The sequence below is a fragment of the Kogia breviceps genome, chromosome 13 (assembly GCF_026419965.1).
Source record: "Kogia breviceps isolate mKogBre1 chromosome 13, mKogBre1 haplotype 1, whole genome shotgun sequence".
Classification (NCBI taxonomy): Eukaryota; Metazoa; Chordata; class Mammalia; order Artiodactyla; family Physeteridae; genus Kogia; species Kogia breviceps.
Window position 1 is genome coordinate 67,174,087 of NC_081322.1, and position 23,886 is coordinate 67,197,972.

The window sequence follows — 23,886 nt, forward strand, 5'->3', positions numbered from 1 at the left end:
GGCCCAGGGCAGGGTGGTGGCAGTGGCGGGGGGGAGGGGGGGTTGGAAGAAACCAGTCCCTTCACCTCAGTCCCCACCTGGAGTGGATATTAAATGAAAATCAAATCACACAGTTGTGTCACTTTTCTCATTGTCATGGTGTTTTTGTTTCGTTTTGTTTTTGGTCAGCAGCAATAGAAATAAGCTACAATGGTAGAAGGAAACTAGCTGTCAAGCCAGCAATTCTAAACACACTGGTGTAGTAGGAGACATGCTAGGGATTATTCCAGTTTTTTATTATTAGAATTTATTTTACCTTCACATATTCATTCTCAAACACTCTTCCTTTATTTAAGTCCAAGATTCTGACTTATATAGTTTACCTTTTCTCTGAATAACTTCTTTTAACATTTCTTGCTAGGTAGGTAGATCTGTTGGCAATGAATTCCCTCAATATTTGTCTTTTTAGATGTTTTTTTAAAATGTGGACCATTTTTTACTTCTCTTTTTAGATTTTTTTTAAAAATGTGGACCATTTTTAAAGTCTTTATTGAATTTGTTACAATATTGCTTATGTTTTATGGTTATTTTGTTTTTGCTGTGAGGCATGTGGGATCTCAGCTCCCCAACCAGGGATCAAACCCGCACCCCCTGCACTGGAAGGTGAAGTCTTAACCACTGGACTGCCAGGAGGAAGTCCCTCTCCTTCACTTAAAAAAAAAAAAATTAATTAATTTTTGGCTGCGTTGGGTCTTCGTTGTTGGGTGCAGGCTCTCTCTGGTTGCGGCCAGTGGAGGCTACTCTTTGTTGCAGTGCGCAGGCTTCTCACTGCAGTGGCTTCTCTTGTCGTGGAGCACGGGCTCTAGGCACGTGGACTTCAGTAGTTGCTGTGCCTGGGCTCAGTAGCTGTGGCTCGCGGGCTCTAGAGCGCAGGTTCAGTAGTTGTAGCACACAGGCTTAGTTGCTCTGCGGCATGTGGGATCTTCCTGAACCAGGGCTCGAACCCATGTCTCCTGCATTGGCAGGTAGATTCTTAACCATTGCGCCACCAGGGAAGTCCCCTCTCCTTCACTTTTGAAGGATACTTTTTCTGGCTACAGAATTCTAGTTTGGTGGGTTTTTTCCCTTCAACACTTATTTCACTCTCCCCCTCTTCTTGCTTGCATGGTTTCCAAAGAGACGTCCAGTGTAATCGTTACCTTTGTTCCTCTATAAGAAAGATGTTTCATATTTTTTCATTGTTCTGGATACTTTCAAGATTTTATCTTTCTCTTTCATTTCCTCAAATTTGTATGTGATGTGTATAAATTTGGGGGAATTTATCCTTCTTGGTATTCTCTAAGCTTACTGGACCTATGGTTTAGTGCTTGTCAATAATTTTGGAAATTTCTCAGCCATTATTAATTCAACTATTTCTTCTGTTTCATCCTTTTTCTTCTCCACCTGATATTCCCATTAGATATTTATACACCCATTGTAACAGTCTCACATCTTTTGGATATTCTGTTCCCTTCTTTTTCACTCTTTTGTTTTCTTTCTATTGATGCATTTCGGGCTCACTGATTCTCTCCTTGGCTATGTCCAGTCTGCTGATGAGCCCATCAAAGGCATTATTCATTTCTATTATGGTGTTTGATTTCTAGAATTTTTAAATTCTTTCTTGGAATTTCCATCTCTCTGTTTATATTACCCATCTGTACTTACATGTTGTCCACTTTTTCCATTAGAGTTAACGTAGCTTATCTTAGTTATTTTAAACTCCCTGGTCTAATATTTCTAACATTTCTACCATATCCGAGTCTGGTTCTGATGCTTGCCATGTCTTATCAGACTGTGTTTACCTGCCTCATAATTTTTTTGTTGAAAGCTACACGATGTATTGGATAAAAGGAAATGAGGTCAATAGGTCTTTCGTATGAGGTTTTACATTTATCTGGCTAAATGTTAGCCTGTATTTACCGTTTGTTGTAGCTGTGGTGTCAGAGGCTAAAATTTTCAGTTTTGTCTCCCCTGTTGTCTTTGGGTTTTCCTAGATATTCCTTAAATAGGATTTGAACCTTGCAGTCCTTTTCAGCTACAATACCTTGTTATTATAAGGAGTCCTATTGATGTGGTAGGAAGATGTGAGGGGAAGAGTTGTATGTCCTATCATTAGGTCTCAGGTTTTTAGTGAGACTGTACCCCTGGGCTATGACCTTTACAAGTGTCTATCAGCTTTTAAACTTCTATTTTATTATATTATTATTATTGTTAGTCACCTCTAAGATGAGACAGGAAGGTTAGAGGTAGCTGTGGGGTTGGGTATTTCCCTTTCCTCATGTTGGTTAGATTCTGGTAAAATTGTTTCCCTTGAAGGCAGGCCTTTGTTAAGAGAATAGAATAGGACTCCGTGGGCATGTTTCAAATGGTTACTTTCTCCCCCCCCCCATGGGAAGAATGAGGGTATTTTTCTGAGTTTCACAGTGAGAACCTGGTGAGGCTCCTGGAGGTAAAATTCCTGCAAGTTTTAAACTCATGCAAGGGTGTGGGGGTGTGGTGTGGGCCAGTGCTAGGCCTCCAAGAATTCGTAATCTCTTGAACTAGTTCACAGTCAGACTCTAGCAATTAGTCAACTACGCTTTAATATTCTTACCTGATGCTGGCTCCAGCAGGCAGTTTCTGCTTCCAGTAAGCTGTGATTCTACGTATCAGCTTGTCTCTTCAGCTTTGGGGTGGTAATCTACTTTATAACCTCACTTCTTCGATGGATCTAAGAATTGTTGATTCTGAGTTTTCAGCTTCCTTTTTGTCGTGTGATGGAACTGATGACTTCCAAGCTCTTTACACGTCCAACCAGAAGTCTCAAATATTAGAATTTAGACTTCTGCTTTAGTATTTGGACAACAGTACATTTGAGAGTTTCATGAAAACAGGGGAATACTACATTATTTTACACTCTAATTAAAAGGTACATTTATGTTTAAGTAGGGATTATCTCAGTGATTTGCCAAGCAATAAATACAAATGTAATTTTACATTAACATTGAAATTAAGTAAATGCAAAAAAGGTTCATATTCCAAAAGTTATCACAGAACGAACATTTAGGTTGAAACCTTGTTTTCTGTCATTTTAGGAAGTCATATGAAACCCAAGAAATGACACGATTTCCACGATTTCTATCAGGGATTTCTACTTAGAGGAAAGTCTGCTTATATTTTTGCACACAGTGTCAACTCACATGAGTCTAAAGCTTTATAGTTTACCACATATTTTAACTTCTCTCATTTGATATACTCCTTACAATCATTTGGTGAGGAAGGTAGGAATGGAACCATGTTATGCATGGGGAAGCAGGACTTGCGGAAGTCATCTGAGGTCACATTACTAGTAAGTGCTTGTTTAGAATTCAAAACCAGGTCTCAGTGTTCTATCCACTGATTAGACCAGCAGGTGGCAAGATGAAATGAGACTTCCTCATGATAAACTCACCAACATAGCAACAAGTACTAACTAAACAAGTTACCAATAAACAAGAGGGGTGACACAAAAAGAACAATATTTGTACTATAAATGCAAAAATTTGCTCTGGGGTAGAGATGAATTCACAGTCATTTTAGAGTTAGGAAATCTGGAGGCATTTGTCCCTCTCTGGATATGGCCCTCAGAGTTTTGGGTTTGTTAAGCTTTTATAATACATTATGTACCTTGGAATTTTTATATTATTGTTTCTTTCAGAAAAACCAGTTTTTATGTATGTGACTTTAAGCATGCTGGTTTTTAGCATTTTTGTTTATTTTTGTTCTCCTTCTAATGGGGGTGTCGCCAAAGATGCAAAAGTGGAGCCCTCTAAGACTGGTGAATACAGGCATGGCTTTAAATCACCAAACAGAGCCATCCACTTCTCAGACCCCCGAGTCCTCTTGAGGAAAAACACCACTACACTACCGAGCATGCATACTGTTAACATTCCTTTTGGCTTTTACCCAAAGGGACCTTCAGTCATTTACCAGGGCAGCTAGGCACTGGGGAAAGAGAAATACCGAGACTTCTCAGGGATACCGGACTCTGGCTCTGAACTGACTTTTATCCAGGCAACCCAAAAAGCCACAATGATCCACCATTCGGAGTTCTGGCTCAGGTCAGCTCACAGAACCAACGACCGACTGTTGCTCTGTTCATGCCAAAGGCTGTGCTCTGAAAATTACTTTCAAAGTTTTATGTATTTATGGAAGTTGGGTACTTTGTCTCTTGGTCTGGCTAACGCAGTAATTAAACAACAAAACACTTCTCCAATGGTGTTAAGAACTTAAACAATGGTTGGCTGAGTCATTAAGCCTATTTGTGAATTAGCAAAGAAATCCTATCCAAGTTCAAGGAAAGAACTCTAACCTTGGAGTTGGTTCTTTTGAGAGAAGCAGCTTTATGAAACCCTAGTAGGATCCAGAGTTCCCATTTCAGTTGCTCCATTATATCAGTACGAAGGGCAAAATTATTTGTTTTCACACGTGCAGAAGAATTAAGTTTTTAAAGAAAGATTCTGTTGTTTTTTTGTCTTTGGATGAAAATTACTGGAGATCTTGGGGGGGGGTGTAAATGGCTTTCGGAAAGCTTTATTGTAGGTAAAACTCATTTATATATAATTTAAATAGCACTTTCCTAATCAGATTAAAATAATAAAAACCTCTTTGTGCGTTTATCTTTCCCTTCTCATGTCCTCAGATTACAAGTGGCCTCAACTCCAAGCTCAAGTTAATAATGTGCCTGCTTCTTCCCTCCTCTGGGCCATCCACCCACCCAGTCCAAGTGGGTCACAAAACTAGAATTCTCCTTCATTCACCTCTACTTTCAATGCTGTCCCTTCCAAAGGAAAAAATCAAACATCTGTTTACCAAGCAAACACCCCTTTCAAAGCTACTCCTTCAAAACACTCTTGTAGGCACATTTCCTGGTCATTCAGATAGAACGGCAAATTTTTATTATAGCTTTAAACAGTTTTCTAAAATGGTATGATGATTCTTATCAGTAGTAAAAATATTGCCAAAAAAGGGTCAAGAATATGGGTGAAGTTCTTTTGCCTATTTAAAGTGGCCATTCACCATATACAGCCCACCACACACCGATTTAAACGCACCCCATCTTTCTTGCTTCCCCTCTCCCTCATCCCTAGCTCTATGTGCTCCATTATTCTCAGAATAACCTATCAAATTGATCTAGAACATTATTTCTTATAAACTATAAGTAAATATGAAGCATCCCACTCCTTCCAGCCTAAATCATAATCAGAGATGGGAAGGAAATGTTTGAAAAAGGAAGTTAGCTCCAGTGGTTGGATGACCACTGCATTTCTATCTATCCACACACCTAACGTGACCTGTATTTCCTAACACTCTCCAAAGAGCTGAACCTGAAGTACAGCACTTCTTAAAAACGTTTAACTCCTGATCTAGTCCTTTGCCTACGTCACACGCATGACTGTAATAAATAAACAACTTAAGTGCCTCACTAGTCAAAAGTGTGGTCGGCATATCAGCATCACCCAGGAGCTGTTAGAAATGCAGAATCTCAGGCTAGTCTAGCTCTACCAAAGCAGAATTTGCATTTTAACAAAATCTCTGGGTAATTCAGATGCACATTAAAGTTTGTACTATATATGTCAGAGCCATTATAATATAAAGTGGATTCTAAATGTGAATTATAGCAGCTTTTATTGAGAACAATCTGGAAGTCTTTGATAAAAATATATATGCCATTTGGCCAGTCAATCCTACCCTTGGGAATCCTGATAGAAATAACAGCACATGTAAGGAATTTGTTTATATGTAAGGAATCGATTTATGCCAACATTGCTCACAGTGGCAATTAAGAAAGAACAAATGAAAGGAGGAAGAGAGAAAGAGAGGGAAGGAGGGAAGAAAGAGACCTGGGCTTGTCAACAAAGCAAATGCCCATCAAACGGGGAAGAGTCAGATAAATGATGGTTCATCCACACTATTAAGTATCGCTTAGTCATTAAAAAGAACTTGAAGTGATTTCCACTGATGAGAAAATCAAGAAAAAATTCTGGAATAATACTTGAAACAATGGCACCCTACCTGTAAATAGATGTATATACAGGTACATATGTGAGTGACTACCTGGGCAGGTTAAAGAAAGGTGGAAAGACATGCACTAGTTCGGTAACTTGGGTGACCTGAGTGGAGGGAGGAGTGAGCCAAGCAAAAAGAAAAAGTGAAACAAAAGAATGGTACACTAAAAAAGCTGACAGTATATACTGATGTTACTTTAGCATTTCTGTAAAACTTTATGTGGATCTAAATCAACAACTTAAAAATTAAACAAAGATGATGACGATAAAAAATAAAGAGGGCTTCCCTGGCGGCGCAGTGGTTGAGAATCCGCCTGCCGATGCACGGGACACGGATTTGTGCCCCGGTCGGGGAAGATCCAACATGCCGTGGAGCGGCTGGGCCCTTGAGCCATGGCTGCTGAGCCTGCACGTCTGGAGCCTGTGCTCCACAACGGGAGAGGCCACAGCAGTGAGAGGCCCGCGTACCGCAAAAAAAAAAAAAAAAAAAAAAAAAAAGAGAATTCCTGTGAATAAGCCAGTAAATTGACTCACTTCCTCAGAGTAACTTCCTGCAGGTTGCTTGATGCTTCTCAACAAAACATTTTGTTTTTTCAGTCATCCTCCATCAAAATAATGAGCTTGCTGCACTTGGCCATTCCTGGTGGGGGGTGGAGATGCGGGGGGCCTCGGTGGGGCTCCCCCAAGCTTCTCCCTAGTACATCACTTGATGCTCCATTGAGTACTGACATGAGATAACCCACATTAGAGTACAGTGAAACCTACTAAACACTGTGACCTGGGTCCACCAACAGAAGATACTAGAGGGAGGTTGGGGACACAATATTTTGCCTGCTGATAAACATGCCTACCGTTGACCACGGTAGCAACCCCTGTGGAAATGAAGAGCTACTTAATTCCAGCTTTTCATATTTATCAATTTTCCTCCAATCAAAATTAGAAAAATCCCTATTTCCTACTTAGTGAATGCTTCTTTTCCCTGCTTCCTACTCAAGACACATTGCACCTTACTGATTCTTGTGCTTTGTTCTAACACAACGTGTTACCCTTAAAGATGAGACCAAACCAAATGAAAACGTATTTTCCCTAGATTGCCTAAATACATCAAACACGAAACACCAACCTTTTGACAAAAGTTTAAAAACACAGCTTTAACTTGATTCATGTCATAAAGTTGGGAGAGTGCAGTGTTCATTTTTCTTGCATTGATTGGATACTTGTCCAATGGATAAGCTCAAACCATTTCCCCAGGAACCTTGAGGCCCACCCACATGACTGGTCTGAGACAGAGGGACTATTCACACCAGGAGAAAAATATACAGAGAACTTCAATAAGCCATTCAAAAGGTCTGAGGTAGGGAACAACCTTGACTATCAGCTTATCAGTGTAAAGATGGTGAACTGTGTAACAAAACACGTACGTAAAACTTCTAAAACTGATCCTTCTCTTTTTTAACCCAGGCTGTATGAACATACCCGTGATCTCAGTCTTTTCCTCTTCAACGACGCACTGCTTGTTTCTAGTGGGGGCACGTCTCATACTCCGTTTGAAAGGACTTCAAAATCAACCTACCAGTTCATTGCATCAGTGGCCCTTCATTGACTACTCACAGAAGATATTCCAGATTCCAAATGTATGTATTCTTTTCCTCCTAAGAGTTAAATACCTTTAGAACGCTATAGTATGTAAAACATATTAACTATTAAAATAGAAAAGCAGGACAAGAACTGGAATTTGACAGCTTGCAAATAATTTCCCCAATACTTCTAGGGTCTCATTAATGTAAACTTTCATCTACCTATAAAATAGCAAAAGAAAGGAATGCTGGCATTGTCAGACACACACCCTAGACATTAAGAAAACAGCTTTCAAAAATCACAAAGGGAGACACAGCCCTACATCATTGTGAAGGATTCTTTGAAGCAGTCTGACAGGAGAGCTGGAGTACTTAACCATTACTCTATTTTGCTTGGGGATGTTACAATTTTAGGTTTTTATCTATTACTTCTCCATTCTTCTAGGACTAAGTGATTTTTGCAGATTTGACTGTACCTTTTCTTCCATAAGTTCATATTTAAGAGTTCTTCTATAAAGGATCAATTTGCAAAGGGTGTTTAATAATAAACGTTTCATTCATAATAATCTCAACAGAAATATCATTTGTTACAAAAAAGAATTCCTACTTAAACCTACTGTACCTATTTTTAGTTTTTATCTTACATTCTACTTCCCAATCTTAAAAGGATCTGTATCTCTTTCCTATATTTCTGTTAGGCCAGGCAATCTGAATGTAACACCTCTCATTGCAATATTCTTCACTGCATGTGAAGGTAGGACTTAAGGTTAAAGCCAGAACCAAGATCTTAGAGAAGGAACTTATCTAAAAAGGTCTGCTTCCCATTAGCTTCAGCCCCATTTAAAACCTGAGGATGGGGCTTCCCTGGTGGTGCAGTGGTTGAGAGCCCGCCTGCCGATGCAGGGGACACGGGTTCGTGCCCCGGTCCGGGAAGATCCCACATGCCGCGGAGCGGCTGGGCCCGTGAGCCATGGCCGCTGAGCCTGCGCGTCCGGAGCCTGTGCTCCGCAACCGGAGAGGCCACAGCAGTGAGAGGCCCGTGTACCACAAAAAAAAAAAAAAAAAAAAAAAAAAAAAACCTGAGGATGAGAAAAAATGAACACTAAATGTGGGAATAAATATTTCACCTAGAAGACAAACTCAGCTAAGAAGGGTTAGTTACCCATAACACGTATGACATGTCTCCTTTCACCTCCCCTTTATCAGTTATGCTCTATGTCAGAACATGAAAATGTTAGCTAAAAGTGGGCATTCAGCTACGTCACTGGCTTAATTCTGTTCTGGCCTCATACCAAGGTGGCCTAGGTCTAGCTCTCAGCATTTCTTATCTACAGTTATCTCTTAGTAAAGACCTTTACTGATTCCAGTACCTTCTGGAATTAAAGAACATTATATCGTCTATCACTTAGTCTTTAAAAATAATTGCTAATTATAATTAAACAATTATAATGTAAAGACTATTTTAGACTATGATATATTTGAATAATTCAGTAATTTAGGAAGTTATTTCTAAACTGGATTTGTATTTGAATCTTTTTAATTTTCAAAAATTTCTTCAAGATGACTTGAATTTTAAAACATTTTCTCCTTTTGATTTTTACCTGCAAAGACTAATTAGTGTACCTCAAATAATTTTTTTTACAGATATCAAGAATGTATTTATTCTTCAAGGTCCAAAACATGAATGGATTTGTGCTACAGAAGTTGAGGATGATAAATTCCTGTGGTTGTCAGTACTCCAAAACGCCATCGAAAGTCGTATGGAAGAGTGAGACTGGACTTAAAACACCGGGAGTTCCAATCTGCCCTGGCAAAGACAGACAGCATGTTATTTTCTGTTCCAGAAGATGCAGTAAGGAGCAGAATGATTATTTGTCATGGATGATGGGAGGATGAACTAGGATGACCCATAAAGCTCTTCCTACCTTTTAAACTTTATCATCTATACTCAATTATGTGAAATGGACGGTAAGAAAAATTTGAGTATGATATTTTGAACCACTTCTTTTGGTAGTTATTTTTCATGAACAGTATTATTTAGAGTAATCGGACAGAGCCTAAGACTGAATAAGGATATTGGCTATTTAAAGTTTTGTTTTCTGATCTAATGAAAAATAAAGTCATAATGAAAAAGTGTTTCTTTAATGATCAGAGAAATGTCTTTATCTGTTGGTGATTTACCAATTATCTTTAACATTTTCATGAAATAGTTATGGATTTAAAATATATGTATAAGAAATATAACTGGTACTTTATTTAAAAACTTGTCACGTATATCCTTAATATGAATGTACTCTTCCAGAGAGCATTAAAAATATACCACTATAAAGTACTAAAAATTTTTCTGTAATTTTTAAGTCGTCTTTTGTTGCAAAATTCTTAGACCTTACAAATAAAAAGATTTAAAAATTTGTTACACTGTTAAATTAGAAGGCTGTTTGGCAGGGGGTGGGGAGAGGTACCTTTTAAAAAACAAAACTTGCCTGTAATGGAATTTTGCTGAGGAAAAAAATGAAGAAATTAAGACAACTGTTTTAAAACAGAGAAAAATAAAAATAGGTATTGAGTAGTTTTCTGGGCACTTAAAGCCTTCATTTAATTATTTAATAAACTGAAGCTATAACCTGTTAACCACTTTGAAACTTTAGCTGATATATGCAGTAGTAAAAATATTTTTACTTAATAATGGTAGATAAAGTTGTATTAAACTTGGAAGCTTTTGGTTGTCAGTCTCCTTTTTGCTTCAAATTCTCCTTTAAGGAAATGAAATTTACTAGTACAGTCTAGGATTGTGAACTAGGCTATTTTAAACATTTTCTTCTTTCAACAAAATACAAATTCCTTCTAATTCTCAAAAATTTAAATTCTTGTTAAAAAATGTACAAAAGTTAAAATACTGTTTTTATTAGTGTAAAATCACACTTTTGATTCTTTTATGATATATCCATGCAGCTTAACATCTATGATGCCAGATAGAAGAAAACGTTAAAGGAAAATCTGCTGTTAGTCAGCAATAAATGCAAACTTACAAATGTGATCAAAATGAAAATATCATCTAATACAAAACAAATCCAAAACAAACTTCAGAAACCCTTTGTTAACAGGAAAAACCTCTCTCTATGGCAAAAGAATGAGTAACAAGATAGCTCAAGATAAACTAGAAATCTTAAGGAATTTCCATTTATTCTGTGAATAATTAAGGTCCTCAGAAATTTAAAACATATTACTTGAAAAAACTTGTAGAGTTTGATGAGCATAAGCTTCTAATTCAGAGTCAAGTACATAAATCATGCAAAAAGTGGTGATGTTTGCAAGTGGACAGTACTTACGTTGTTTGTGGTGTCAACACTTTCCCTTTGCTTCTAGGGGACAATTTTAAAAGGCCTGTCTTCCCAGTTAATTTGTAAGTTTACATGACTGCTGTGGAATTAAAATCTCACACACAAGCAAGTTTAAGTCACAGGTTAAACTGATCAAATTTTCACAAGAAAAACATAAGATCTGCCCCCCAAGTTGACGTAAAAAAGTCTGAAAGTACCATGTGACTCTTGAATAATGTTAATTATGGCAGAGCTTATGGTTAACAAATGCATTATACCATATAGTTCTTTCAAATCAAAAATTAAATAGGAAATGCATTTTAAAGATTTTTGGATTCCTTATGTTAAGTATTAAACCTAAAGACAAACTGACAGTTTATTTAATTTTGTCTCCTTTTGTAAATACTTCTGAGTCTGTGTTAGAGGTGTAAATGGGAAGCCTGTTCTGTAAATCCAAGCAGTGAGCGGTTCTGGCCACATAAGTATAACGGACCGACGTTATGGATGTACGCCTAACGCTAAGGAGCAACAAGGGCGGGCTGTGCCAACAAACACAACATACCCTTCACAAAGTCATCCTGACCCTTTTATTGTTGCAATTAAAAAATAAAAGGTACTTAAATACAATGGTGAACACATAGGGCGAAACAGAATCATAAAATTTAATGTTGAATTAAGCAGTGAGCTGAATGTTTGGGTTTCCAAATTGGCTTTGAACCCAAAACCGCTTAAAAATGGGTATGTTCACAGTTAACGGCAATTGGCTTATAGGTGAGAGAATGGTCGAAGTTGTTCCAGTTGAACTTCCAGGGAAATTCTCTCCTCAAGAACATCCTGAAAAAGATGCAAAGCCAAGTTACGTTTCAACATGTATAAAAATGAAGGCACATCTAACAACAGCTCTGCATTCAGTAAATCAATTTAAATTTGTTAAGAGGAAGGACAACTTCATATTTTAAAAGGATACTTTACTTTAGAAATGTAGTTTCTTTATATGTATGTAATGTTAAAATATGATCTTAATTAAATCTTTATTTCTTAAGTCAGGGTAATAAAATGTTTTTTGTTTCATTATCAGAAAAGCCAATATTTCCAAATGATAGCTACTGATGCATGAATTTTGCATAACGCCTACCCCCTGTAATAACTGTAGATGAATCAGTTAACACAGATTCTTTCCCCTGGTGATTACATCCAGTCATAACAACTCCTGAACCTCCTTTTTCAGTGTCAGTTTCACAATGAATAAATGTATTTTGTAATCAGAATTTCTAATTACCATTGATTTTGAGCAGACTTTTCAGATAGCCCGCAACTTCTAATTCATCCATTTTCCTTTTTTCTTTTTCTCTATCATACTGATAGTATAGTGTTTTAACCAGGATGACCTCTTCCTATTTGGTACCATACTTCCTTTTTTCTGTCCTCAGAGGTAATGCGAAAAGTGATTTTTAAAATAGTTCCTATATACATGTTGCTATGATTTTCCTTAGTTCTTCAGAAAAACATGCATTAATAAAACTTTCATTTTCAAGGTATGGTACTAGCAAGCTTGTCATGAGTTTTACATTCTTCCTTTACAATGGACCAAATTCATAATCATAGAACAGCTACGAATATCTTCTTTGATCAGAAAGTTATACAAGAATATTATTCCTTTAACATACATTTATCAAATGTCTAACGTGCGAGGTTTTGGGGACAGAGACAAGATAGTTACAAATCTATCTAGGACAGTCTCAGTTTATCTCTGATGTCCTGGCCTATTAACACATCTCTCTCTTTTCTCTCAAAAGTACCTTGGTTTGGGGACTTCCCTGGTGGTCCAGTGGTTAAGACTCCGTCTTGCAATGCAGGGGACACCGGTTCAGTCCCTGGTTGGGGAACTAAGATCCCACATGCTGCGGGGCAATTAAGCCCGTGTGCTGCAACTAGAGAGCCCACGTGCCACAACTACAGAGCCCATGTGCTCTGAAGCCCACATGCTACAACTAGAGAGAAGTCTGTGCACCACAACAAAGCAAAGTGCCAGCACGCTGCTACAGAAGATCCCGCGTGCCACAACTAAGACCCGACGCAGCCAAAAGAAAAAAAAAAAAAAAAAAGTACCTTGGTTTTTGAACATTTATATGGTTACCCTAAACAGAAATGATTATGGTTTACCCTCAACAAGTTCAGTTTTACTAGGACAGAGAGACAAATGTACCATAGATATGGACAATGTGATAAAGGCTAGATAAGGAATATGAAAAGAATGTTATGGGACTCAACTAACTCTGTATTCATTTTACATTTCCAAGGACTCTTCCCTCATCTTTGTGGTTTACAACCTTGCTACTCAAAGTGGAGCCAACAGTCCAGCAGCATCTTCATCACTTGGAAGCTTATTAGAAATTGGAGAATTCTCAGGTCCCACTCCATACCTGATATAAATCAAAATTTTCATTTTAACATGACCCCTAATTAAGCGTATATACATTAAGGTTTGAGAACCACTGGTTTATAAGACACGAATACTTAATAATGTTGATGAGTCATAAATGATTCTGGCTGTTAGCTTTTATTTGTAGGGATTCAAAGAAATCATGATTAGTAGTAAGTAAGAAAAACAAACTCATTCCTCTCAGGTACAGATGACAGGAATACACACTGGCGCTAAGCACCATTTCTACTTAAGGCTTGTCTTTTCTACTTTAGAGATGATCTAAATTGCCCCCATCCCTCTTTAGACTTGTTTAAGTCATTTTAATAGAATCTGAGTTGTCTTTGATAAAAGGGTAAATTAACAATACTCAAATCATTTTAGAATTAGAGTGTAGAGAGCCACACATGTGATACTGGAGGTATCTGAGGTTACAACATTTCTGCTCTTGGGTCTCATTATGTAAGTTAAGAAACATTTTAGGAATATGATGCCTTATATACATGTAGGATAAGGCAATCATACCAAACTGAGTACAGGAAATTCTTTTTAATATTAAAGGACTCAAAGGTATATAAAACACTTCATATCTACATTTCTCTTGCTACATGTAAAGTTTCATACTAGCATAAGAATTGCTGGATCTCCTCCAAGTTCCAGTTCAACACTAAGAGGCTCTGAGTCCATGGAACTTCCCAAATAAAGATTCAGAAACTACATTACCTTTAATTGTTGCTGCAATTCACTATTCAATCTGGCCAAAACTGTGTTGGTTTCCTTATTGCGTCTAATTGACGCCTGAATAGCTTTCTTATCTTTTCCAACAGACCTGAGAAGATAAAAAAAATTACCTTCATTTTTTAATCTTTAAATTCTCTCCATTCTTCCCTGATCTCTAAACCCAGAACACAGAGGAAGCATCTTTGCCTTGTTAGCATAGCTCAACCTCACTTGCTCAGTTTTAATGCTCCACCAAAAGTATCTAAGCTTCAGAGGCTTAATTACTGTAGTTATTGTTTAAGTCAGTCTAGAGCAAGCATCAGCAAACTTTTTCTGTAAATGGTCAGACAGTAAGTATTTTAAGCTTTGCAGGCCATACTGTTTGTGAATGTTCTTCTTTTTTTTGTATCTTTCTGTCTTTTTCTCTTCTCTTTTTTACAAAAATGTAAAAGCCCATTCTTAGCTCATGGGCCTTAAACAGGCCACAGGCTGACTTTGGCCCATGAGCCCTTGTCTGCCAATTCCTAGTCTAGAACTACCATAGTTAATACATCAGTGTTACTGTGCACTGTAATTTTTTTTAAAGGTTAAGATTTTTTTTTAAATTTATTATATTTTATTTTTGGCTGCGTTGGGTCTTCGTTGTTGTGCCTGGGCTTTCTCTCCTTGCAGTGAGCGGGGGCTACACTTCGTTGTGGTGCATGGGCTTCTCAGTGCAGTGGCTTCCCCTATTGAGGAGCATGGGCTCTACGTACGCAGGCTTCAGTAGTTGTGGCTCACGGGCTCTAGAGCGAAGGCTCAGTAGTTGTGGCGCACGGGGTTAGCTGCTCTGCAGCATGTGGGATCTTCCTGGACCAGGGATCGAACTCGTGTCCCCTTCATTGGCAGGCACATTCTTAACCCCTGTGCCAGCACAGAAGTCACTGTGCACTATAATTTTTAAAGTCTGCTCCAGGATTTGCAATAGAGTGTAAAAATGGAATTGGAATTGAACTTAATAATGGAAGGGGAAAAAGTGGGAAGAATATTCTACCTTCTCATAAATGAGAAAACTCTCAAACAGGAGCAGTGAAAAGCCTATGCTCACCTACAGTACTAGTCTGACCATAATTCCTTTCAGTTTGATATTTTTAATTGCTGTGCTTTTTGTTTCTAGTTGTTACATGTGTTTAGGAATGGCTTTGATTACCTAGGAATAGAAGGTTGTGATGCAAGAACAGCAGCTAGGACACCTGTCTTTTGTGTATGTTCATCAACTTCTGGCCTTAATTCATCTTCTGATTTTAATCTCCTTCGAACAGGTTTAGGTGGTGGAGCAAGAGGTGTTGTGCCTTTGCTCTAGGAGACAAGAATTCCATTCATAATGAGCATTTTTTGAAGACATTCACGGTTAGCACTTTGCCAACATCATATAGTTTTGTTAAGCCATTCATTCTCCAAAAATTAAGAGTCACCTGTCCTACTCTGAAACAATTTATATATTTGTGGCAACAACAGACTTAAATTGAGATGGGAAAGAACTTTCCTAGTGACACTACAATTCTAAATGTACCTACTAGACAAACTTTTTATAGGGTGACATAATAAGCTCCTTGAGGCCCGAATTCTGTGACTCAAAGCTATCATATTCAGTTTTAACATAAATATGATACACACTCGATATATACCTGTTCAATAACTATAAAAGGGAGTCTCCAGAAATATGCATCCATTATCACAATAGGCTTTCCTACTCAAAAATCCTAAGATATATTAACTTAATGAATAAAACAATTTATAAAGAAATGGAAAACTAGGCAATTCTTTAAAAACCCATCACTAAGATGCACAATAATTATAATTTTTGAAAATGAGGGGATATTTTATTGGTAACTGTGAATATGTCCTCAGCAGAATCAAATATGGTATTCTGGTATTTACCATAACCTGATTTGACCTGTTAATAAATAAAAACAAGAGTCAAATGCCATCTCTTTGGTTAAGTGCTATTTTTAATTTATTGCCATTAACTGACAAAAATAAAATTCACTATTAAAAAAAGTCACAGAACTACTAATGTAGTAAAAATTAAAGTGTCCAGAAAGTAGAACTTAAGCACTTTCAGAAACACGCACTGTTTTCATGACTACTGGGAATGTCTTAATGATTATAAAAAAAAAGTTACCAAAATTTTTTTCTCAAGGGGAAGTGTCCTGATATCTGTAATTTACTTTGAAATGCAAGCAACAGATAAGAAGAATTGATATAGTTAGAGAGAAGGACGGAGATATAAAGCAAGTATATTAACACAAGGAAAAACATATATATTTTTCTATTTCTTTAATTTTGTATTTATATGAAATGAAGAACATTCACTAAACATACTGTGACAGTCATTTCATGATGTATGTAAGTCACATCATTATGCTGTACTCCTTAAACTTATACAGTGTTGTGTGTCAATTACATCTCAATAAAACTGGAAGAAAAATAAAGTATAGTAAATACTAATGGTATATAATCAAGGTGTGGGTTTACTAATGTACAATGTAAAATTCTTTCAATCTTTCTGTATGTTTAAAATTTTTCATAATAAATTTTTGGGAAAAAAATCATTCCTAAGACAGTTAAAGAAAAAGAGCATAACATTAACCTTATTACATGAACATTAACCTTAAAGGGTTGATAATTTTTCCCTATTATACTCATAACTGCAATAAGAGAAACTGAATATGACAAATAAGGAAGTTCTACTTTATATGTTTGAAAGAATGTAATAACCACCTAAGATTTACGAACCTGTGCCATGCATCAATACAAATGATAGGCTATCATCTCTATCTCTAGGTGGACTAAGCGTATTACAGTTAAAGGCAGTGGAATGAGTTAGATCATCTCAAACTTTATTTCTAAGATTTTCAAATTATCTCATATAACTTTTCATATGTATAAAATGATCAATATTTAAAAAGACTTCTGTATACCACATTGGCGGGAGCGCTAGCAGCTGTCTTTTCTTCAATTTTACTATCTGTTTTGGCAACTCGAAGAGAACTTGCAGGATCAGAAGCTTTTTCAACCTAGAGATGAATATATTATTATCACAAATTACATATACGTAGTATACATATATGAATAAATATACATGTAACAAGTCAGAGAGTTAAATGTTTATAAAATATTCATTCTACCAATAAGAAACCTGAGATGAAGATGAGAGGGAATGTGAGAATACCTTATAAAATGATCATTCTCTACTACTAAAGGGCAGAGAGGGGAGGTAATAAATCTCTGAGGGGGTGGGGGGCAGCTGAGGATGCAGCACTGTCTGGGAAGTTCTTTGGTTGGGGGAAGGGAAGCATCCATTCCAGGCGAGTAAGTACCAGTACCCTGTACACACCTGCACTCCCCTCAGGCCCACCCTGCCTTCCTGGAGGTGCAGCCCATTTCCCTAGTAGCCCCAGGCCAGGCAGAAAGTTGCAGGATTGAAGAAGTGGCTAGTAGAAAACTTTCCATGGATCAGACCTATAAAAACACTTTGTCTAAATTATGCCAGTCAAACAAGCAGATTTTTGGATGTGTTAGAGAAGATCAGCATAAGTTGAAACAATCAGAATGGACTTCAGAATTCCCCTTGTTCCCTCCAGCTCCACATTTACACTTAGCGAAGACAGGGATCCCTAGAGAAGTTCTTGCTGCTAGAACTAAACGGAGTCTCCCAGAACACTGTCTGCAAAGATTAAATTTTGACAGCCTATAGTCTGTTAAGTCTAACTAACGTAACTTCCTCTCATACAATCTTCAATCACAGAATCAGAGGCTTAGCAGTAAGATGCAACCCCCCATAAAGTGACTTAGTCTCATACAAACTGAGTGTATCTCTGGTAACCACAGCCTCTTATTATACAGAAATGTTCACCAAATCACACGAGATGTTTAGCATTAAGGTGCAACTCCCAGAACAGTGTTTTAGCCAAGACCAGATGGTTGTGTTTGTGTCTTTTCATGTGACAGCTACCCCTCACCCAGATTTTGATTCTTATTAAGCATTTTATACAACCAGCAGGTGTCTGAGGCCAATAAGAAATTGAGAAGCACTGACCTAGGGAATATAAATCCTCTAAAGGAAGCAGCAGATATTTTACTCGCTGATGTCCCTTCTATTATTTGCTCTTTTAGGGGTTCCTCTGTTTAAAGACTGGCTTCTGAGCATGATATGAGAAGATTCCCAGCAGAAAAGTAGATAAGCCCTTGAAAACTGACCGGCAAGACCTCTGGATGTTTCTCGGCTTCATCATCTTGTTCTTCATTTACATTTGATGCAGCAAATACTTCAAATTGGCTGAAATCTGCAAAATTTGGTTGTTCTGGTATCTGCTGAGGTGAGGTACTAGTGTGAGTTATTAGGCCATCGGCATCCACTGGGCGATGCACAACGGGACCAGGAGCCTATATGAGGGTTTAGGATAGAGGAACAAACATTTTATTGGTGTTATCAGTGTCAGAGAGTAGCCTTCTTTTTCTCTGAAAATTTATCATAAGGATGCTCGTTTTACTAGCTGAAAATTCAGGGAGGTGAGCTACAGCAACATTTAGCTCTAAAAAACCTTAATTGAAATGCTAAGACACTAAAAAAATTAAGATGACAAACCTCCAATATAAAAGATACCTTTACAAAATTCTTATTGCAAAGAAAGGGCATCACAGGAGAGGGGAAGTTCTGGCCCTAATCTCTGATTCTCCCCATGCATCTATTTTTTTCTTAATTGGGCTACTGCATAATTGTTCATTCTTTAAAAAAGCTTTTTAAAATGTTTCATTATGTTTCTAAAAAGACTGTTATTTTTAAAGTGTGAAAACCCGTGCTCTAGCCACTCTCTGACACTCCAGTGCATGTTTCTTCAATTTGTCCTCTACTCCTTTGCCAGATCAAGTCTTCTAAAGTCTTCAATCGAAAAATAAATTTACTGAGTATCTACTTTTGGCCAAGTACTATGGATATAATAGTGAATAAACAAGTAAGGTCCATCCCCTAATAAAGCTGACAGTCTAGTGCAGGACAAGAGATAAATAAACAAGGGTTTAAAATACCGTGTGAGGAGTTTTATGACAAAGGAAGTACAGGATGCTACAGGAATAAATCTGAAGTCTCTTTAAAAAGTCCCTTTAAAAATTCTCTACATCCTGTAAGAAAAATTCCACCTTAGTATGATATAGGAGATGCTCTGCCCCTTTTCCACCTCTTTAATTTCCTTTCCCATGACTCTAGTTGAACTGCACTCAATGGTTTTTCCTTGAAGAATATGCCAGGCTTACCTTACACCTCTATGCCATTCCTTCTGGTTGTAATGCCCTCTCGCCAAGAAATACCATTTTATCTTTCAAGTCTCTGCTTTAAGTCTACCTTACTTCATTTTACTTAGACCTTTTCAATGTGATCCCTGACTTTACCAGCTAGGAAAGCTGTGCCAAAGCATTTTATAAATATGTTTACTACAGCACTTTTATTATAATTTTTGTCTACAGTTCTGTCTTTTGCACTAGACTGGTTCTTGAGTCAAGAGACCAACTCACTGGGTTTCACAGCTTAACCCAGTAAAAGCATTTTTGTTGGCACTTTAGATAAAATAAATACTGGAATATTCAAATTTCAGTGTCTTCGATGATTAGGAAACCATCTTTTTAACTGCAAATAAGCAACTTCATTATAAGACTCTAACTCAGGGGCTTCCCTGGTGGCGCAGTGGTTGAGAGTCCGCCTGCCGATGCAGGGGACATGGGTTCGTGCCCCGGTCCGGGAAGATCCCACATGCCGCGGAGCGGCTGGGCCCGTGAGCCATGGCCGCTGAGCCTGCGCGTCCGGAACCTGCTGTGCTCCGCAACGGGAGAGGCCACAGCAGTGAGAGGCCCGCGTACCGCAAAAAAAAAAGAAGAATCTAACTCAGAAAAATCAACCAAACTCATTCATGTAAAAGGTAGACAGTCAGTCACATAAAACTAAGTTATAGTCCAGAATCTATCTTGAAACATAACAGTTTTATGCAAATGCAAGAAAGTCATCTAACACTTCCTTCAGTGACGCAGTAACACATCCAGGGAGATGCAGGGAGGTTACTCTGAGTCACTGCTAGATCCAGGACATAACATGGACACCTCATATCTCCCAATCCATTGCTCTTTCCTCTAAACCCTCCTTTGTCAAGACATTATCAATTTGGTTCACTTCTGAGCTTCTTTCAAAAAATAACTCAAATCGTTACTGGAATCCTTATCTTCTAAAATAAGACCTAGCTTCCCTGAATTATTACTCTTTTTAAATAAATGTATTTATTTATTTTTGGCTGCATTGTGTCTTTGTTGCTGCGCTCGGGCTTTCTCTAGCTGCAGTGAGCGGGGGCTACTCTTTGTTGAGGTGTGCGGGCTTCTCATTGCAGTGGCTTCTCTTGTTGCAGAGCACGGGCTCTAGGCGCGTGGGCTTCAGTAGTTGTGGCTCCCGGGCTCTAGAGCGCAGGCTCAGTAGTTGTGGGGCGCGGGCTTAGCTGCTCCACGGCATGTGGGATCTTCCTGGACCGGGGCTCGAACCTGTGTCCCCTGCATTGGCAGGAGGATTCTTAACCACTGCGCCACCAGGGAGGTTCCCTTCCCTGCATTATTAATAAATGCACATTAAGAATGACAATTATGTAATTCCTGATCTTCAGAATAATTCTAGAATAGAATCAAAGACCTAACAGACAAACTGACTAAGGGGACTATAATAACTGATGCTTAGTAGTGAATACCTAGGAGAATTACCTGTGAGGGCTGTGGTCTTGGAGGCACTGCAGGAGGTTGGGCAACAACTCCAGCCTGTTGCTGTCCTGTGTGAACACACAAGTCTTCTTTTTGTAAATATATAATTACTTTGCTAACAGAACAGACAGGCTGAATGAATGTGATCAAATGATAAAAGATTTCTAATACCAACATATGGTATTGGAAGCCATATATAACTTGTAAAACTATCTAAATGTGGTCAAACCTCATGGCCTCTTCTCAGACCTCATTTCTCTTGCTCTGCTGCATGAGGCACTCTTGTCTTGCTCCTCCCTATTTCCATAACACTATACATTCTTGGTTTTCTTCCCATGTTTCTGATTGCTCTTTAGTTATCAAATACGAAGACTTCCAAATTTTCTCTCATTTAACACTTCAGTCTATTAATTCTATGTAAATGATTCTCAAATAATACATCAGTCTTCCCTAACCCACAAGTCCAATGGCCTGTTATTTCTCTTTTTTCTCATCATTCCAAACACATAATATCAAAAACAGAACACCATCACCCTCCGTCCTAACTTTTCTATTTCCACCAACGTGATAACAATACGACCAGTCATATAAAAATTGAAACCTCTGAGTAAGCGATGACTCTTCTTTCTCTTTTGTCATGTAATTTAAGACCTATTAGCCTTCCCTCCTTGATATCCACATCATTCTTTTAAAATCTCTTGTGGCATCTCTTAGGTTCCCATCGTTATCATTTGAACTCAATTTAGGTAGTCATTAAGAAAAAAAATTCCCTCTCATTTGATACTCTTTCAATTCAAAATTTTTCTTCATATAAATATCAAAAAATAAGAGAAAATGTTGCACATCTTTAGCTTAATGTATTTAATTTAATATATATTATGGTTTTCTAACCCCTACCTGTGGTGACTGAAAAGGTCCGGTTCATATCTAAAGACGACGATCTAGAATGAGAGGGCTGAGGCCTTGGAGGCGGAGGTGGTGGTGCAGTGTCATCAGGTGACATTCCTGAATGAGACCTGCAAAATTCGCCCCGTTACCACTGGTCATGCTACTGACATTGGAGCTTTTCTTTTTCCTTCTTAAGCATTCAAACTCAGCTAAGCAGCAAAGGATCTTATTGGTGTGACATTTTCTCCAGAGGACAGACAAGTATTACAATGAATAAACAGCACTGTTTATGATGTGCATTCAACAAGTCGTTATTTAATATAGCAAATAATCTTCTTTATAAAGTATAATTATACATTCAACAAAATTTCAAAAAATTTAAAAAGAAAGTTAGTTATTAACATGAATTCTAGGTAGACTTCTAACCTAGTGTAATGTTTTTCCATTCATTTAAAGATAATATTAGTCTGAAAAGCTATTTTCAAAAAAGAGGAAATCTACTTTCAGACACGGTTAGCTTTCAACTTACTGAAAGTCTGGCAAGCTGAGGAGGAATGCGGCTCACCTATGCGAGACGCCCATTCCCGTGCTACCACAGGCCCTCCCACTTTAGAGGTGATTGTTTATCCTCACGCTCGACCCTCTCTCGAGCTTCACTTACTGGCCACCAAAGTCTATGGATTCTGAAAAGAGTCTCAAGGACTTTAGCAATCTGATCCTCATTAATAGGAATAAAAGGTAGACTAAAATCCAAACTGGCTGAGAACTCTAAGATATATGAAAAAACAGCCTTTTGACTGTGTGAGCTCTTCAGAGAGTCTATATTACCACTCTCTCCATATATCCTCCAGGAGTGTGGCAAAAGGCTCTTACAATGAATGAAAAGTAGGGGAGAAAGATGCTTCTGTCCTGTGCACAGTTCTGAGTGGATGCTGAAGCCCTTGTAGACAGAGCCTTTGCTACCCTCACCCTAGCCCACACCTTTGTTTGTGCCTGAGACGTTATATATAATGCAGATCTTCAGGGTGGGTAGGTAGCCCAACACTGGGCTGTGCTTCCAGATGACATTTTAAAACACCGAATTCTTTTGGTACTTGCCCATAAGGCAATGAAAGGAAATCTGCACATTTCTTACTTAAATAGACTCTCACTGATGAGCTACAAAAAGGACTGTATTCAACCACTACTGCCAAGAAATTATCAGCTCATTTTAAACCTTCCACAGAATACCATGAAGACGTAACGGTTCCTTTTGTTTTCCTATTAAAGTTGGAAAGAATCAAAATCATTTCCCTTCTACATAAATCAGTAGGTAACCTCACAGCCTTTAGAGAAGTACAGAACTGAAGAATAGAGAAAAATAACTTATACTTGGTTTTAAATAATTTTAAATATTAAAACGTTAACATGATATTTTTAAATTATGCTTTTTATTGATAGAAACACTAACCTTTGACGAGTTACATTGTTCCCAATCTGTTCTGGATCCGAAGTAAAAGAGTCTGAACTACTGTAACCATCTGCTGATAAATGGGATATATCCTATTTAATAATCATCATTTCTTCACTTTTTACTCTATATGGCGTAAACAAATATAACTGAATTATTGTTTCAAATCAGAGATATTCAAAGATTGGCTAACACGTTAACATTTCATCATAGTATTACTAACTGTAAAAAATTAGATATAAATCAAATAAATCATGGACTATTTACACAACAAAATACTATGCACAGAGAACAAGTTATAATCTAAAAAAGTTATTATTTAATAACAGAGAAATACTTAAAATAAGTTACATGGAAGGAGGCTCGAGAACAGTACATATACTACAGTTTCATTTCATGTAAGACTATAATATGCACAGAATGAGGATTAAGGTTGACAAGGAATGCTAATCACGGTCACTCCTAGAACAGTGAGATTACAAGTAATTTTCATTCTCTTATTTTTATTTATTACATTTCTACAAGTGTGAATAATTTTTATAATGAAAAAATTCACTTTTAAAGAATAAATTAGAAATATCTTAAGTAAAAAAGCTAACTTAAAAACTGTTAATGTAAAATTTTTTAAAAATTTGACAAGGGAATAAAATGTGCTTAGACAATAATAAAATTTATGAAATTAACTAGAGGGTAC

At 37.5% G+C, this 23,886-nt stretch overlaps 2 protein-coding genes across 12 annotated transcripts in view; one reads left to right on the plus strand and one right to left on the minus strand.

The window, feature by feature from the left end:
• Positions 1–9,437, plus strand: part of ECT2L (epithelial cell transforming 2 like) — a 62,674-nt gene extending 53,237 nt beyond the window's left edge. Inside the window, 2 exon segments of the mRNA XM_067011201.1 lie at positions 7,506–7,678; positions 9,266–9,437. Of these exon segments, the coding sequence (XP_066867302.1) occupies positions 7,506–7,678; positions 9,266–9,393 (301 nt within the window). The 3' untranslated portion in view covers positions 9,394–9,437.
• A 2,074-nt stretch (positions 9,438–11,511) lies between these two features.
• The window catches only part of REPS1 (RALBP1 associated Eps domain containing 1), an 80,104-nt gene continuing 67,729 nt past the window's right edge, over positions 11,512–23,886 (minus strand). For 4 of the 11 annotated variants that reach the window (XM_059083411.2, XM_067010894.1, XM_067010895.1 and 1 more), the window contains 8 exons: positions 23,193–23,265; positions 21,752–21,870; positions 20,858–20,922; positions 18,326–18,511; positions 17,047–17,142; positions 15,273–15,421; positions 14,087–14,192; positions 11,512–11,775 (listed from right to left, as the gene is read on the minus strand). In XM_059083411.2, the coding sequence (XP_058939394.1) occupies positions 11,707–11,775; positions 14,087–14,192; positions 15,273–15,421; positions 17,047–17,142; positions 18,326–18,511; positions 20,858–20,922; positions 21,752–21,870; positions 23,193–23,265 (863 nt within the window). In that variant the 3' untranslated portion in view covers positions 11,512–11,706. Of the gene's footprint in view, positions 11,776–14,086; positions 14,193–15,272; positions 15,422–17,046; positions 17,143–18,325; positions 18,512–20,857; positions 20,941–21,751; positions 21,871–23,192; positions 23,266–23,886 lie in introns of all 11 variants that reach the window. The other 7 variants (XM_059083408.2, XM_059083404.2, XM_059083410.2 and 4 more) reach the window with 4 other exon arrangements.